The sequence below is a fragment of the Parasteatoda tepidariorum genome, chromosome 3 (genome assembly GCF_043381705.1).
Source record: "Parasteatoda tepidariorum isolate YZ-2023 chromosome 3, CAS_Ptep_4.0, whole genome shotgun sequence".
In the NCBI taxonomy this organism is placed as follows: Eukaryota; Metazoa; Arthropoda; class Arachnida; order Araneae; family Theridiidae; genus Parasteatoda; species Parasteatoda tepidariorum.
Window position 1 is genome coordinate 88,956,695 of NC_092206.1, and position 15,932 is coordinate 88,972,626.

Genomic DNA, 15,932 nt, shown 5'->3' on the forward strand with positions numbered 1-15,932 from the left:
ATGCGAATAAAATTAAAAATTAAAAATGCTATAATTATAATACATTCATTTAATTGCTTTTTTGTTGCTGAATATTTTAACTCTACTTTATTCAACCTATAATATTAGATAAAAACTTTTAAAATTCATAACTTTAAGAGATAATTTTTAAATAAAACTTTAAATATCTTTACAAAAGAAATACTGTAAGCTAATTAATGTAAAAAAAGTAGTGTAATCGAAATTGTAAGCAGTATTGTGAGCTACCGTGAATGTACTTAGCGTAAGAATTCCAAAAAAATTTGAAGAAATTAAATTGAAAAATTCAAAAAAGCTAAGACTGCTGAGTTTATAACAAACCTTGACCACTGAATCAACTAGTGAAACTATAGTCAGAAATTTTTACAGAAACAAAATACAGTTTAAGAAAAACATAGTAAAAAGTATATGCTTATTCATTTAGCCTTATATTAAAGTAAGACTTTCCTAATGTAGCTACAAACTTTACAACACAGAATTACCAACAGAAAACTGTACATTAAACATCCCCCGAAAATTCTCTCTTCCTCTAATGCCCCTGTAAAAACAGTTTAACTGTAAACATTCTCTTTTCTATCTACTAACCATGCCGTGAAGCACCGTATCTAGGAAACTCCTCAGCCGATTCGTCGACAGAGGTCTACGGCATTCGATTTCTCCCGTCTGTTACGAAGATGTTTTGGCGACCTCTCGTCAGTATCTCGCAACCCTTAAAACTGACAAACGAGTTCTTTTAGGTGTCCCGTAGGAAGCGACAGGAACGTTTAGCATTTACTTTTTTACTACGTGTTTTTTTTATTATTATATTCATTTTTTTGTTCCTTTCTGCATAAATTTCTAACGAGTTTCACTAATTGATTCAGTAGTCAGAGCTTGTTATCGACTTTGCGGTCGTAGCTTTCTCATTTTTCGCTTCAAGTTAGTTTTACTCAAGATTTTATTGGAATTCTTTAAATAAATATATTCGTTTTAGCTTATGGGACTGTACCGATCGAACATAAAAGTTAAATAATAAAAAAAAGTTATTAAATTTGTGACGAGTTTCTTTAATTGATGCAGTAGTCGAAGCTTGTTATAGACTTTGTGGTCGGAGTTCTCTAATTCTTCTTTTCAAGTTAATTTTACTCAAGGTTTTGTTGGATTCTTTAAATAAATATATTTATATTAACTTATGGGGCTGTAAGGATCGAATATAAAATATAAATTATGAAAAAAGCTCTTAAATTTATGACCAGTTTCTTTAATTGATTAGCGGTGAAAATGAGAAGGCTTTAACTTAGCGGTCGTAACTTTCTAATTTTTCGTTTCAAGTTTATTTTCCTCAAGATCTTATAAGAATTTTTCTAATCAGTATATTTGAATTAACTTACGTAACGGTAAGTATCGAACCTAAAGCTTAAATAGTAAAAAAAGGTTTTTAAATTTCTGTCGAGTAACAATTGATACAGTAGTCGGAGCTTGTTATCAACTTAGTGGTCGTAGCTATCGAATTCTTGTTAAATAAATTTATTCGTGTTAACTTATCAGACTGTAAGAATCTAAAATAAATATTATATAATAAATAAAAGTTATCAAAATTCTGACGAGTTTCTTTACTTGTTGCAGTAGTTGGATTTTGTTATCAAATTAGTGGTCGTAGTTTTCTAATTTTTAATACCAAGTTTGTTTTATATAACATTTTATCAGAATTCTTCAAATAAGTATACTTTTGCCAACTTTTTGTACAGAATGTATGAAAAATAAAAGTTAGATAATAAAAAGTTATTACTAAATTAATTGCGCGTTACATTGCTTGATATGATAGTCGAAGCTTGTCATCAACTTTGCTTTCAAAGATATTTCTTTGCCAGTTTGTTTTGCTTGAAATTTATTGGAATTCTTATGGATTAGAATTCTTTTTTTTTTTAAAGTATTGTAGCAATATATAACATTTACAAACCCATAAATTTTGAAAATTTTAGAAAATATGTCCAAACGACTAACATACTAATAAATATTATTCATTCCGGAATCCACGGAATAAAGTTTATTTCAATATTTATAAAAATTTTTAATTATTCCCTTATCTTCTTTAAACAACATTCTATTATAATGGAAATAATATTCAGTTTTTATTACTGCACTTAGTTGAAAACTCTTTTTAATTTCCCTTATTGCTTAGTAAATTAACTTTAATAAACTCAGTCAGAAATTTTGAAAATAGGAGCATTCTAGAACACGAACACATGAAATCCATCTTCATTAGATAATTATTCTTTGTTTTTGGATTTATTATTCTTAGTTTTTAGATTTATTATTTAACTTTAATTTTTTATCCGCAAGATACGAAACGGTTGCACTTATAAATTTAAAAGAATTTCAATAAAATCTTGAATTTGAAATGAAAAATTAGAAAATGAACTAAAAGGTAGAAATTTCAAACTTGAAACCAAAAATTAGAAGCTATGATTACAAAGTAGATTTCAGGCTCTGACTATTAAATCAATTAGTAAAAATTATAAATTTATTTGTTTGTTTCTTATGATTTTTGTAATTTTACTTTAACTTTAATCGTTACCATGTAATAAATTTATAAGAATATGCGTTTAAATTTTGTATTTAGTCATTTAAAATTTTCTTTAAAATGATGTAAAAATTTGTATACTGCACAATTTAAAATTTCTTCAACTATTATAAATTAAAATAGTAAATAATTGCAAAAAATTACTTTTTGGGGGAAATTATCTTTAAACAATTTTTATAGTGGGTAAAATTTTTTCAATTCGCTTAAAAAGTTACAGAGTTAAGGTGAAATACGCAAAAAGTAAAATGTGAAAAAATGCGCAAAACTTTCCGCCGCTTATTTGCATAAATTTTGAAAACGAATTTTTTTAAATTTAAACTATTTGGACCATATATATCCCCCTCCACATTTGAATGTCAAGAATTCAAATTTTTCGAATCGTCTTCCGTAGAAAAGGTATGTTTGTTCATATTGTTAGAAATTTCTCAGAAAAAATGGATAAATCACAATTTATTTAATTGTTATTTTATAAAATTTAAATAAAACAGTCAAATAACTATAAATAAGATGGTAATCAAACTGTTAACTATAAATAAGATGGTAATCAAACTGTTAACTGTAAGAAAAACCGTTTATTAACTACTTTTACCTAATATGGTAAAACAATTAGTTTCTTGCAACTCTATATATATTAGAGCCGAAAGGACTAATCTATCGGTCTTATGACTGGGCTTCGAGTCTCCGCGTTAACGCCGCAATATTTCCTCCATTCCCCTCAACGCATGAAGAGTTTCCAGTGTCCAGCACACCTCATTTTGTTTTCTGCACTCACCAATCAATGCCCATTACCTGGCGAAAAGCCTAGATCTAATGTCCAGTTAAATTTCTTTTTTACGGTTTTGAAACCATGCTAGTTGTTAATGGTTAAAAAAAACCGTATAGTTTCGTATTCACGGCTTTATAACCATACTAGTTGTAAACGGTTTTAAAATCATAAAAGCAACAAAAAAAAAATTATTTACCGTTAACTTTACGGTTAATTGGATGGACAGACTGCTGAAAGTTATTTTACCATAATCTTGAAATGAAAATTCTATCAGTGCAGAGAAAGTACGCTTTTTTTTCGTAACTTAAAATATAGTCTACTTTAATTATTTAGCATATTTAATGTTAGGTGCTTAAACCATAAAGATAAAGATCTAGTACGTAAAAGTTTGACCATTAGATTTAAAGTTTCTGCTTTTTTGTTCTCTGTACTGCTTTACACTTCAACTGGTTGATTTTAAGTATTTTAGTACAGATAAACTTTAGATTAGCGATAAAAAAGAAAATTTTTTATAATCAGATTTCCCAACTTGCATCCTATAAACAAGTCAAATTTAATAACTTTTATCTCAATGTGTCGTAAAATAATCATCATAATCAAATAATCAATTAAATAATCAAATCAAATAATCATAATCGTTGTTATATAACACAACGGCAAAAGTTTTAAATTGAAATTTTACAATTCCAAAAACATACTATTTATAAAATCATTTATCCGAGTTTTTCTATTTTATTTTATTTTATTATATCTTCATTTTAAATGCTATTTTTCAAACACAAATAGTATCAACATTTTTTAAATACAATTTTTTTTTACATAAATTGTTTGCTAGACAAATTAAATTGAAAAGTTGTATTTTTTTAAATTCCGAAATTATACATAAAAATTATACTGTGAAAATAGTGAAAGAAAATATTAAAAATATGGATTTATATGTATTGATAACTAGATATTATAAATAATTCAGAATCTTAAGAATTTCCTTGCTAAAAGATAATGTTTTTTTTATTGTAATGAATGTTGATTTTAAAATTATTTTGAGAAATATTGTAAATAAAATACATTTATTATATAAAAATTGATGAAAATAAATTTTTAATTTTAAATAGAAAACATTTAACACTATTCTTAATGTTTTTACACAATATACTTATGATGAGCAAATTATTTTGTACATAATAGTTTTATTCATATATTAAATTTTCCACTGATTTTGATAATTTAAAATCATTTAAAGTAAAAATCTTATTTTGATATCAACTTAAACTTCAAAGCAACCAGACGAAAACACGTTTCCAGTATTGCCCTATCATTAACGCAAAATAATTATTGCAGAAGTTTTTTAAAAAAAACTTTTTTGATATTAGTTATTTTCATTTTAAGCCATAGATATATTTCATTGTATTATCACACGTTTCACAAACTGTTATTGCATTTTTAATACTGTTTTTCATAATCCTTTAATTTCCGTTAGTGAGTTTAATGCTTCGTTTCTAAGAACAATAAATTTATTTGAATTAAAGTATTTCCGTGCACAAATTTTCTACAAAAATAAGAAATATAAATCGTAATAAAGCAGCCACGCTTACTTTACTTTGTCCCAAAAACATTTTGAACTACATTTCAATCATTTGAAAACGTAGAAAAATTACATACAGTTATTGAGAAAACAGGTTTTCTCTCTTAATGTTTTACAGCAGAAAAAAAAAGTCAAATGTTTATCAAAATGTTTCAATAATCAAAATTTTGGAATAAACTTTATCTATTATTCAAATTATAAGCAAAATGTTTCAGCTTCGAAAGCCTTCTGGCTTTTTAACAACTTTCACTATTTGTAAATTTTTTTAGTTAATAAAATAAACAAATTTTGTGAAACATTTTCAATACACTTGCTAAGAAATGTTCATCATTTGAAAAATAATCTTGTTACTGGTTCAGACAATGATTATTTACAGGAACGAAATTTGATTAATTCTCTTAATGTCCTACGTTTTTTTAAAATTTGTTTAATAATCTAAATTGCATTTGAATAATCTCGATTGCCCAAAAAGATGTTCCTTTTCTTAGAAAAACTTATTTAAAAGCTATATTCCGAGGAAAGAAAAGAAAAATGCAAAGTTATTACTATTGTTTTCTTGCATTACATGAACGATTTTCAGTTATTATTATTTTTTTTTTACGGACATAGTTTGTGAACAAAATATTTTCCTTGCCTATATTATTTGAAGTGACTCGAAAATTAGCTTCTTAATCTATGCCATCAAAAGAAGATATAATAGTTTTAAAGTATTTATATTCAATGAATTGTTCCCATTTGATATTAATTTACAAATTCAACTTAATCAATGAATGAAAGAAATTGAATAAAATTATCAAAGAATCGTAAACGTTTGAAGCCTAATTAAAAATTTTATTAATAATCACTACATAGAGTATAGTATCGATATTAGTTATTCAATCGATAGGGATAAAGGGTCTAGTGAGGACATGAAGCTAGAGTGAACATATTGAATACCTTTTTTATTTATAGGACAAAATTACTTTGATTTAGATACCGCATGTTGGCAACACTGAGGTACACCTCCATGAGCAGTTGTATAATATAGTGAATTTGTAAAAGCGTTTCAAGGGGAAAACGAAACTTACAGATTGTTTCTTTATTCTTTTATTAACATACTTATATTTGTTTTATTAACATACTTATATTTGTAAATATTAACAAAAGGTTATAATGTGTTACAAATCATACTGTTTTTTTTAAATATTTGTTTTGATGTTAATTTTTGTTTTGTAAAGATTTAATATTCCAGCATTAAGAATAATGCTTGTAATTTTGAATCGATTGAATAATGAATCTTTTGAATCGTGAGGTTAGTGTGGGCACGACCACACTGACCCCATTCAATTTCAAATGGGAAAAATATGAATTGATTACAAATGTAACATATTAGATCTTATTGATTTTCTAGATTGGAATGATTTTGTAGAATGTCATACTTTTACAAATAGTGGTTATATTTACAAGTAAACAAATTAGCACGTAACCTTTATATTAATCGACATTTTAAAAGTTTTAAAGATATTTTATCAAGTTTTTAAAAGAATATAATTCAATATAGAGGAATTAAAGGTAAAACCAAAGTTTTTAACAAGTATTTATTTTTTTCGCAACAAATTAAACTAAAAAAGTATGTCAGCCAAACGGTCCGGTCTTATAATTTGAGAGTTGTTTAACATTGTTCCACTGAGAGAAATATTGAGGGAAATCCCTCGCGTTCAGACCATTTCAACATTAAGTTAAAACTGGATATTAAAATTGACTCTATGTTCTTAAAATTGGCCCTATGTTTGTCAGCGCAGCAGAAAGTAGTTACATAAAACGTATCTCAATAAAAAAAAGTAGTTAAGCCACGTGTCTTGTTTTTAAGGAATGTGAAAGAAAAAATAAAAATGAAATCTTCCTGACAAGCTGACTCAATGAAAGTTAAGGAGTCATGTTTTTTACCAAAACATTGTTGTGCATTATATTAGTAGAAAAGGAAGTTATTTATAAATTTGGAGGTTATAATATTCAACTAGATAAAAATGTTTAATTATTAAAAAAAATGTGCATACAATTTTTCTAATCATGAATCTTCCTGCTTCAAAAAAAAAAAATAAATAAATACCAAATCTCAAGAGAAGAAATAGTTACGAAACTTTCATTATCAGAAACTGATCGAACTGCCAAGACTGAATTTCAGTAAATATTTAAAGTTTATATGTAAAAATTTTTGCTGAAATAAAAAAGAAATTTCGAAATATTTTTTAAAATAAATCAAATTGAATAATGGTCTTCAAAGGTAATGAGTTGTGGTCCAAGTATCTTTCTTAGTAAAGTGAGTACTAATTTGAAATGCTCCACAAATTAGTATTTTTAAATAAAATATGATGTTATTTGAATTATAGAAATTGATCATAATGTAAGCTTTCTTGCAGATAATAAGTGTTCAAGTTATTGTTAAAAATACTTCACGAGTTAAAAATTATGTTAAATATGTTTTTTTGATAAATTTGTAAAAAAATATAAACACTAGCTCCCCTCTCCCTTATTTGCCACTTTAAGTAAACCTGCTTAATTGAGTAAAAATATGAGAAACTTAAAAAGTTTTGTTGAAATAAATTTATTTTAAATCATATATAAATTAAGTTTACAAAAACTTCAGGTAAGAAAATAATTATGTTAAGATAAAATTATATAAATAGTAAGGAATTAGACTGCTCTAGATTTATCTACTTGAAAAAAAATCAGCCTATAGCCTCTGTGAGCAACTTTTTTTCCGGCCTTTTTTGACCTTCCATGTTATGTTATTTTTTTTCCAAATGAATAAATAAACTAACAGACTGATTATTAAAATCTGGATTATTGCTAAGATTATATTCCAACAAAATTATTAACATTAAAAAATTATTTGAAAAAGAAAACAGCATTTTATTCGATCATGACTTCGAAAATATTTGCAAGATAATCCACAATTAGTAATCTAACTCTTTAGCACTTTAGTGAATGAGCAAGTTACGTTTCTCGAACCAAACACCGCTTCTCTATAACTCAATGAAAAAAGAGAACATGATTTGCTAAGTTTGAAAGCTGAAAGGTAATAAAACGGTTTCTTTATGATCAGGACTACGTCTAATTATTCGAAAAAACATCTAATTTAAGATTAAATAATTTAGTTTTGATCTTCCTTTCATAAGAATGAAAAAATACTTAATAAACCTGAATGAAGTTATTCGTAAAATTGTAATAGTTAATATTATTGCTAATGTTGTAAATAATATAATAATGTTGTAAAATAAATTGTTGTAATTATGTAAAATAAATTAAAATTCTTGCTAATGTCGTTTTTTATTTCAGAGAGAATGATAAAACTAGCATGACGGAAATAAATTTTCCCATGATAACTGTAATATTTTCGAATGGAAAAAATTGGGATAGAAAATTGAAAGTAAGTATGAATAAATTTTATGATTAGTACTTTTTTATATGAAAGTTGCATGTTAAAAACTATCCCTAACAGCTTAGATAAAACATTGTGTAGTTTAGTTTATTTGTTTAGAAAATTATTTATTCTTCGATGCTTTTTCTTTTCATTTTTTCATTCTAAAATTGTATTTAAAGAATGAACAAAGAATATGCATATCCAGCATCAAAATGTTTTTAAAAACGCACTTGGTACAAAATTTCACTAGAAATATAAAGGTTTTTTAAACTAATCATTCTTTCTGAAATTAAATTGTCAGTTAGGATAAGCAAGTAAAAATTAGTACCGCGGTACAGAGTTTACCAAACTAACTGCAATCTACCAAGCTAATGCTAACACACGTTCTGAAAATCAGGGCAAACAAACTATATTACTCTTGTAAACAAACAATAAGGGAACCAAGATCCTCTGTTCAGTTGAAAATATTTTAAGTATGATAATAAGAATGATATGCACGATGGAAAAGAAATTTTCCCTTTGTATCTGGTAGTGAACAACAGAGTTTCACAGAATTTGCAGAATATTTTTCATCTCAGATTTAAAAAAGCAAATTGGAGAAAAAAATTGAGTATCCTTCTTAAAATATTTCTTAACTTGTTCCTTATCAGAATTATGAAGCTGAGTTGAAAGAACACATCAAATGGATAAAAGTAAACCTTAACTGTTTAAGGATTTTTAATTTTATTTTAAATATCATCGCTTGAAATTAAAATTGTTTTTAGATGTATGATTTTCAGACATCTTATAATTGCAAAATTTGTTCAAGAATTCATTTTTATTTCAAGTTTCATCGCTTGAAGTTAAAATTATGTTTAAATGTATAATTTTTAAATGTATTACGTTTGCGAATTTTGAAAAAGATTTATAGATTTGCAGTTTTAATCACAGCGTTGAATCGCAAATAAACTTGGGTTTATGAATATAGGGCTTCAGATTTGATCTATAAGTTTTAGCATCAGACCAATGTGATAAAATAAAATTAAAAAAAAAAACTATAAATAGGGTAGCAAAATGAACCAAACTACCCAGAAATTAAATTTTTTTGAACTGATATTTCATCTTGTGGGGAAACACCGTGATTCAATTTAATACCTTATTATGTTTGTATCGTATTATGGTTCAATGTTGAACCATCTTTTTTTTCCTGAAAATGTATAGTAAACTACCAAATGGCTTTGGAATTGGGTGTTAGGGAAGCTTCCCCCCCTAAAAGTATGGTTTAAAGAGTTTTGCGGATAAGCAGAAAATATTATGTTAAGTTACCCATCTTTTTGTGTCAAAATTTTTTTTTTTTTTAAATTTGAAAAAGTATAATGTTTTTATTGGTAGATCATGCAATTTAAAATAATCACTCAAATATCATGAAACTTTTATCGTTATGACGCAATGCTCCAAGCAAAAATTTCGTCAAAGTGACGAAATAACTATCGTCTCTTTTTCTAGAAAATGAATTTCTTCAGAATTAAAATAAATATTTCGTCATTTTATTTTTTCAAAAAAAAAATAAATAAATAAAAACACGCATTGATTAATCTACTTTTCTAATAACCACTTTAACATGGGCACCATATCGGTGGTACAACACAACAAGGATAGATAGGCCGGAGAAAAGAATTTCACCCATGTCCGAAACAAGATTCGAACCACGGATGATTTTGCAATTTTTTTTAAATTTCAGAAATCGATCATCAAAATGGCCTGCAGGATCCTCAGTCACCATTGAAACAGAACTTTAAAATAAACAACTATCATATACTTCTACTTTCTGATTCTATTTGTAAAATTAAAATATAGAATCTATAATTGTATGTATTTTTTCAAGCATTTCACTTTCTTGATTCCAGGTGAATTTATAAGAGGATCTCTTCATAGGACATGAGCATGTGCAAATCGTCGGGAACTGTATCTCCTGAATGGGATATTAATGACAATAATATTCCAAAGGTATTTATTCAATTTTAAATTAATTTATATATTAGTTACGAAATTTCAAATTCAATTCAAAAATAAAATTATCGCCTCATAGTTGCGAGGAAATGGAACTAGCTCTGAAGTTTGGTTTAAATCCAAGATAGATTATTTTTTAACTTTAAGAAGATAAATACACAAATGATGTAATTTTTCTCCTTGAGGGAAATAGAAAAATGTGGGCAAAAAATTACCTATGGAGTTGGTCATAAAAATCTAAGATAGATGAACTAAAATGCACACATCATTTAACACTGTTTTTCGAAGCTGTGAATCCAAGGAAAGTCATAGTTTAAGTGCTTTTATACTTGAAGCAATGTGATGATTTTAAGCTATGTATAGAATCTTGCTGTGAGGAGTTGTCTGGGCTTTAGAATGGACAAATAGCTTAAATATTTTGAAACTTATTAAAACTTTTTAAAAATCGTCAATTTGACGACATTTTTCAGCCTAGACGAAAATTATCAAAATCACTGCGTTATTCACAGTTTTCGCAAATTTTTATGAACCCAGGTAGTGAAGTATTGGAGTAAGTTCTTAAATATGAAGAAATTAGACCACAAACGCTTTTCATTTTCACAAAACTGTGGTTTTCCCCCAGACTGACGCTCTGCGCCATTTTCAATATCAGCGAAGGCAACGCTGGCTTTAGATAGGCTAAATTTGACCAAACAGTTATTAGTAGTAGTTGCAAAGTCACAGAAGTTATAAAAATAGCAAAAAAGCATCATCAATCAAAGCATCGTCGGAGCCTAAGAAAAAAAACAGCCTTAACTAAGTTTAATTTCTCAAGATTATCGTTAATCTATTATTTTTTTTGAAGAGTTATTTGAAAGAAAAAAAATTATCGGGCCACAGATAGAAATTTTGAATTTAGCCACATTATCTCACGTAGAACGCAGTTAATCACAATGTCTCAGTTATTCAAAATTTGCAAATAATTTGTTTAGTGTACGACCAGGTTTATTTTCTGAAAATCGTTTATCTACTAGCTACAGAGGAAAATGATATGAAGAGCTATTATTATACAATTTCTCTACTCGTTAAAAAATTAGTGTATTCTAAAAAATAGCCGAAAAATAAATCAAATATATTATCAAGATTTTTAATTAATTCAAAAATTAATTCAAAAAGAGTTTCCAGGCAAATTGGTATTTCTTTATTTAAACCTGGGTGTAGTTTAAACTCCCACTGTAGATAATCCCCCATTTCTTCACAAAGATATATTAGGGTCTTATTCCGCGCTATTAAAATAGTTCAGCTAAATTATGATAGAAGAATTTTTGTAAAGTGAAACATCTAATACAAAAATATTATAAAAGGGAGAACAATACTATTCATTCGTTTTATATTTTTATAATTTTGGATGGCCATTAGATTGCTAAAATAATGCGATTCACTTAAAAAAGATTATAAATTAAAAAATTAAACCTATTTCTTGCGGTTGTAAACCGTTTAGTGTCTAGTGCAAGACTTGGAATATTCTAAAAAAAGAACTTTCACACCTAACAAGATGAAAATCTTCACACTGCCAAACTCATTAAAAAACTTCACTTCCTTTCCCATTCTAAGCCGTATTAGGATAAATAAATAATAAATATAAAAATAAAAATCGTTGTCTAAATGATGATCTTTAATGTCCATTCTCCTAAAAGTACTGAACAAAAAAGTAAAGAACNGAACTTTCACACCTAACAAGATGAAAATCTTCACACTGCCAAACTCATTAAAAAACTTCACTTCCTTTCCCATTCTAAGCCGTATTAGGATAAATAAATAATAAATATAAAAAAAAATCGTTGTCTAAATGATGATCTTTAATGTCCATTCTCCTAAAAGTACTGAACAAAAAAGTAAAGAACGCCTATTGTAAGGAAGAAAAATTCCTTCTTGAAGAAAAAGCCTCCTTTTACCGTTTAACTGAACTCTTAGATAACCCTTCATGATTTGCATTGAATAGAAGAAAAAAACAGAACAGGATAAACCATGTAAAAAGAAATAATACGTAAGAGACAGGCAAATGCGCATCGTTTCATAACTGGCATTTTTTTAAAGTATATATACCTTTTCAAGCTCCTGTCCTTGTCGTACGAGATAGTTGTCACATCCGTTGCCCCCCTTTTGTGGTCGGCAATCACAAAAGGTACGTGCCTCTCTCGTTTTTTTTAATGCTCATATAAAAGGAGGGGGAGGCTCCAGAACTTCCCTTTCGATTAGGGGGCAGATTGTGGGTGGGCATAGCCGCCGCATCGGCACCGACCTGTAAGCAAAGAGAAAAAAAAAGCTTCATTGTCCCCTCTTCTTGAAATATTTAGAAGTTTGACAATTAGCTTAAAATTTTTATTTTTACCCAAAGATATTCAATATCATAAAATGTTTAAGTTTTGATTAAGTTCTCTTTTTTGAAAATCAAATTTGTAGTTTACACATAAATCTACTGTAAAAAATTCAAATGAACTATTTAAAAGTTTGACAATTAGTTAAAATTTTTATTTTTTCACAGAGATATTTAATATCACAACATCTTTAAGTTTCGATTAAGTTTTTTTTTTTTAAATTAAATTTGTAGTTTACAAATAAGTATACTGTAAAAAATTCCGAATAACGGCAAATAATGGTAAAAAGTTTCGGCACCCGAAGTACCAGTATGTGCACCGTAAAATCCATCTTTACTGTAAAATTTTACAGAACAAAGAATCTGATGTACCGTATTTTTCACGTTGGTATTTACTATAAAATCACTAAATCATTGTAATTAAATAAGTATTACTGTAAAAATTACGGAAAAAAGGGATTTTACGGATAATGCACCCAAAGTGCAGTAATACTTTTCACCATAAATTGATACAGAATGTTTTAAAGTGTAGGATATGACATATAATAATAATACTGTTTATTTGCTTCTCCATTATAAAGTTTTTAAATAAGTATGAAGGCTAAAATAATAATTTTGCATTTCTTAAAATGTTTGGCTAGTTTTACGTAAAAGTTTATCCGTAAATGTTTATGTTTGTTTGGGTGAATATTTAAACATAACGTTTATTTACTAATGTTACTAATGTAATGTTATTTACTAATGTTAAATTTACTAACGTATTTATTTACTAATATTTACAACAAAGTAGAACGGTATTATGGTGTTTACTCACTTCACACGCAGAAAATATATTCTGGTAAAACTAACGTACTGTAGTGTAATGACATTTCTAATAAAAAAAAACAACATAATTCTGATATTTAAAAACAAAATATGCATTAATTTTATTATTCATTCATTATTTTTTCTGTTTATATGGTTACCGTTTACCAAAAATTCCAATTTTCAATGTTACAGTTCTTATTACCCCACATTAAGTAAAAAAATACAAAACTGAAAAATAACTTTTACTGAATGAACAATTTTTATGACATATCGTGATAAAACTACCAAATGTTCCCACATTTACCAAATTTAATCACGCATTACAAAACCATATTTTGTCGTTAATTTTACCAAAATCATTACCAAAACGCTTCGGTAAAAGTTGCCTAACTTTTTGATGTTCTCATAGATCCAGAAACACTGTAAATATTATCATATTTTGATAGTTTTGGCCATATTTTTTTCTTAGTTCAAAATTTCTCACAATGAAAGTACTAAAAATAATAAAAACTCCTTTCCTATTTTATCGTTCGCGAATTTTTAAAGTAGTTTTAGCCAGTTGCTCTGCACTCAAGGTGTTTCTGAAACTTTCATAATTTTTTCTAATGTTCACATTTTTCACCAAATATTAAGTTTCTGCAAAATTGTTTTGATAGGTTTTTCGGCGCATTAATTAAGTAAAAGAATAATAAAACTAACCAAACCTAGTTTTTAGAAGTTGTTGTTTAGAATCAAATCTTTCCAAACTTGATATCTCACAAAACATCATTTTACGCATGTCTTTTTATTCAAAACTCTTTGGTATATGACGCAAATTGACTTTCCGAGAATTTCCTCTGGAAGAATTCATTAACATTTTCGAGTTCCAACAACTATCTCCCCAGATATTTGTCAAGTTCTTAGAAATGGCAAAGATATTCTTTAGCAAAAAGGCGAAATCAAATTAAGGATTCTGGTCTATGGCTTCTGGTTTTCAATTCTCGCATAATGAAACCATTTGGATGGCATATTTTGAAGAATCAGCTATTGCCCCTAGGTGCGTTTCCCCCACTTAAAGTTAATGTTTGAAACATATTTCTAGCGAGGCTAAAGTTGAATCGTAATTTACCAGTAGTAATAGATTCCGTTTCACCCATTTGATTTTCAGATAAAAAGAGAAAGAAATGGGATATAAAGCTATTGATTTAAGTGGTATGTTTGATGCTGCTTAACATTTTGAAAAGTATTTATTGCTTTTTCAGAGTAACAGGTAATTAAAACATTTAACATTTATGACCAAAGGAGGTTATTTTCTGAAATCTTTTGCTGACGATATGAGAATAATATGTAAATTATTGGAACTTTGTTGGCTTAAGTATTAATCTAACACCTAATGCATATTCCAAATTGTATTTATTAATATCAAAACGTTTTCAATTTTTAATGATTTACAGTTTTTCAATGTATTTTAATAAAGTAATTGCAATAAGTTTATAAAGAATTTAAGTTATCGCGAATAAAATGTGTCAAGATTTGTTTTTGAATCATGCATAAGCAGTTGCTTTAAAATAATTTAATACCTGAAAAGCCTGATATTTTTTTAAAAAGAAAATATTAAAGTTAGAACAATGATATTTTAAAACTATCATTTTATTGATTTAAATTGCTTAGATGAATTCTTCGGTATTTTCTTCCAAAAATAAAACTGAAAAGGAGAAAACGTCGTACTAAACCCAGTATTTTACAGGCAAGAATACTTTGGAACGTATTTTCTTCTTCGTCGAGAAATAAAATTGGTAATTATAAAACGATATTCGAGATCCACTATATTTTAGACTAGAATCGTTTCAACGAATTATTCACTATTTTCTTTGAGGACAAAAATTGAAAATTAAATAGAATGTAATATTTGAGATCTATTATTTTATAATGTTGCTCGAATCGCTTGCACGAAAAAGCAAATGCGTTCTTTCTCGCACTTCATAATTACATTTCCGAAAAACGCTATTTTTAGTTTCTTTTATTTTTTCTTTTAAGCTTAAAATGCTTAGAAAATTTGTGTTAATCATTAGGAAAATATATTTTATCAAATTAATTTGCAATGATTCAACAATTGGATACCTTAAAGTGACGTCACCGTAGATAAATCTTGGCATTCGTTTATTCCACTATTCAGAGACAATCAGGTTCGACACACACACGTGGCGTCGCTTACAGATATTCATTTAAATCTAAACCGAAAATTGATTTAATGTGGTAATAAATCAAGTCCATAGCTGTAACGTTGGCCAACAAGCACAACCACGTGATTAGACTGAGCCACGTGGTTTAAATCAAATGGTGGATCCCAATCACGTATTCTTTTTCTAGAGTTTGCAAGTACCCAATTATGCTAGTAATTAGTAATTTTGTGCTTATTTAAAAAAAAATTATAACTCTTTCCCATAATACGTGTGAATAATATGTAAA

At 27.2% G+C, this 15,932-nt stretch overlaps 1 protein-coding gene across 1 annotated transcript in view; it reads left to right on the forward strand.

Moving 5' to 3' along the window:
• Positions 1–15,932, forward strand: part of LOC107448008 (uncharacterized) — a 37,293-nt gene that overhangs the window by 1,516 nt on the left and 19,845 nt on the right. The window contains exons 2-3 of the mRNA XM_016063103.3: positions 8,248–8,338; positions 10,219–10,318. Coding sequence (XP_015918589.1) covers positions 10,250–10,318 — 69 coding nt within the window. The 5' untranslated portion in view covers positions 8,248–8,338; positions 10,219–10,249. The remainder of the gene's footprint in view (positions 1–8,247; positions 8,339–10,218; positions 10,319–15,932) is intronic.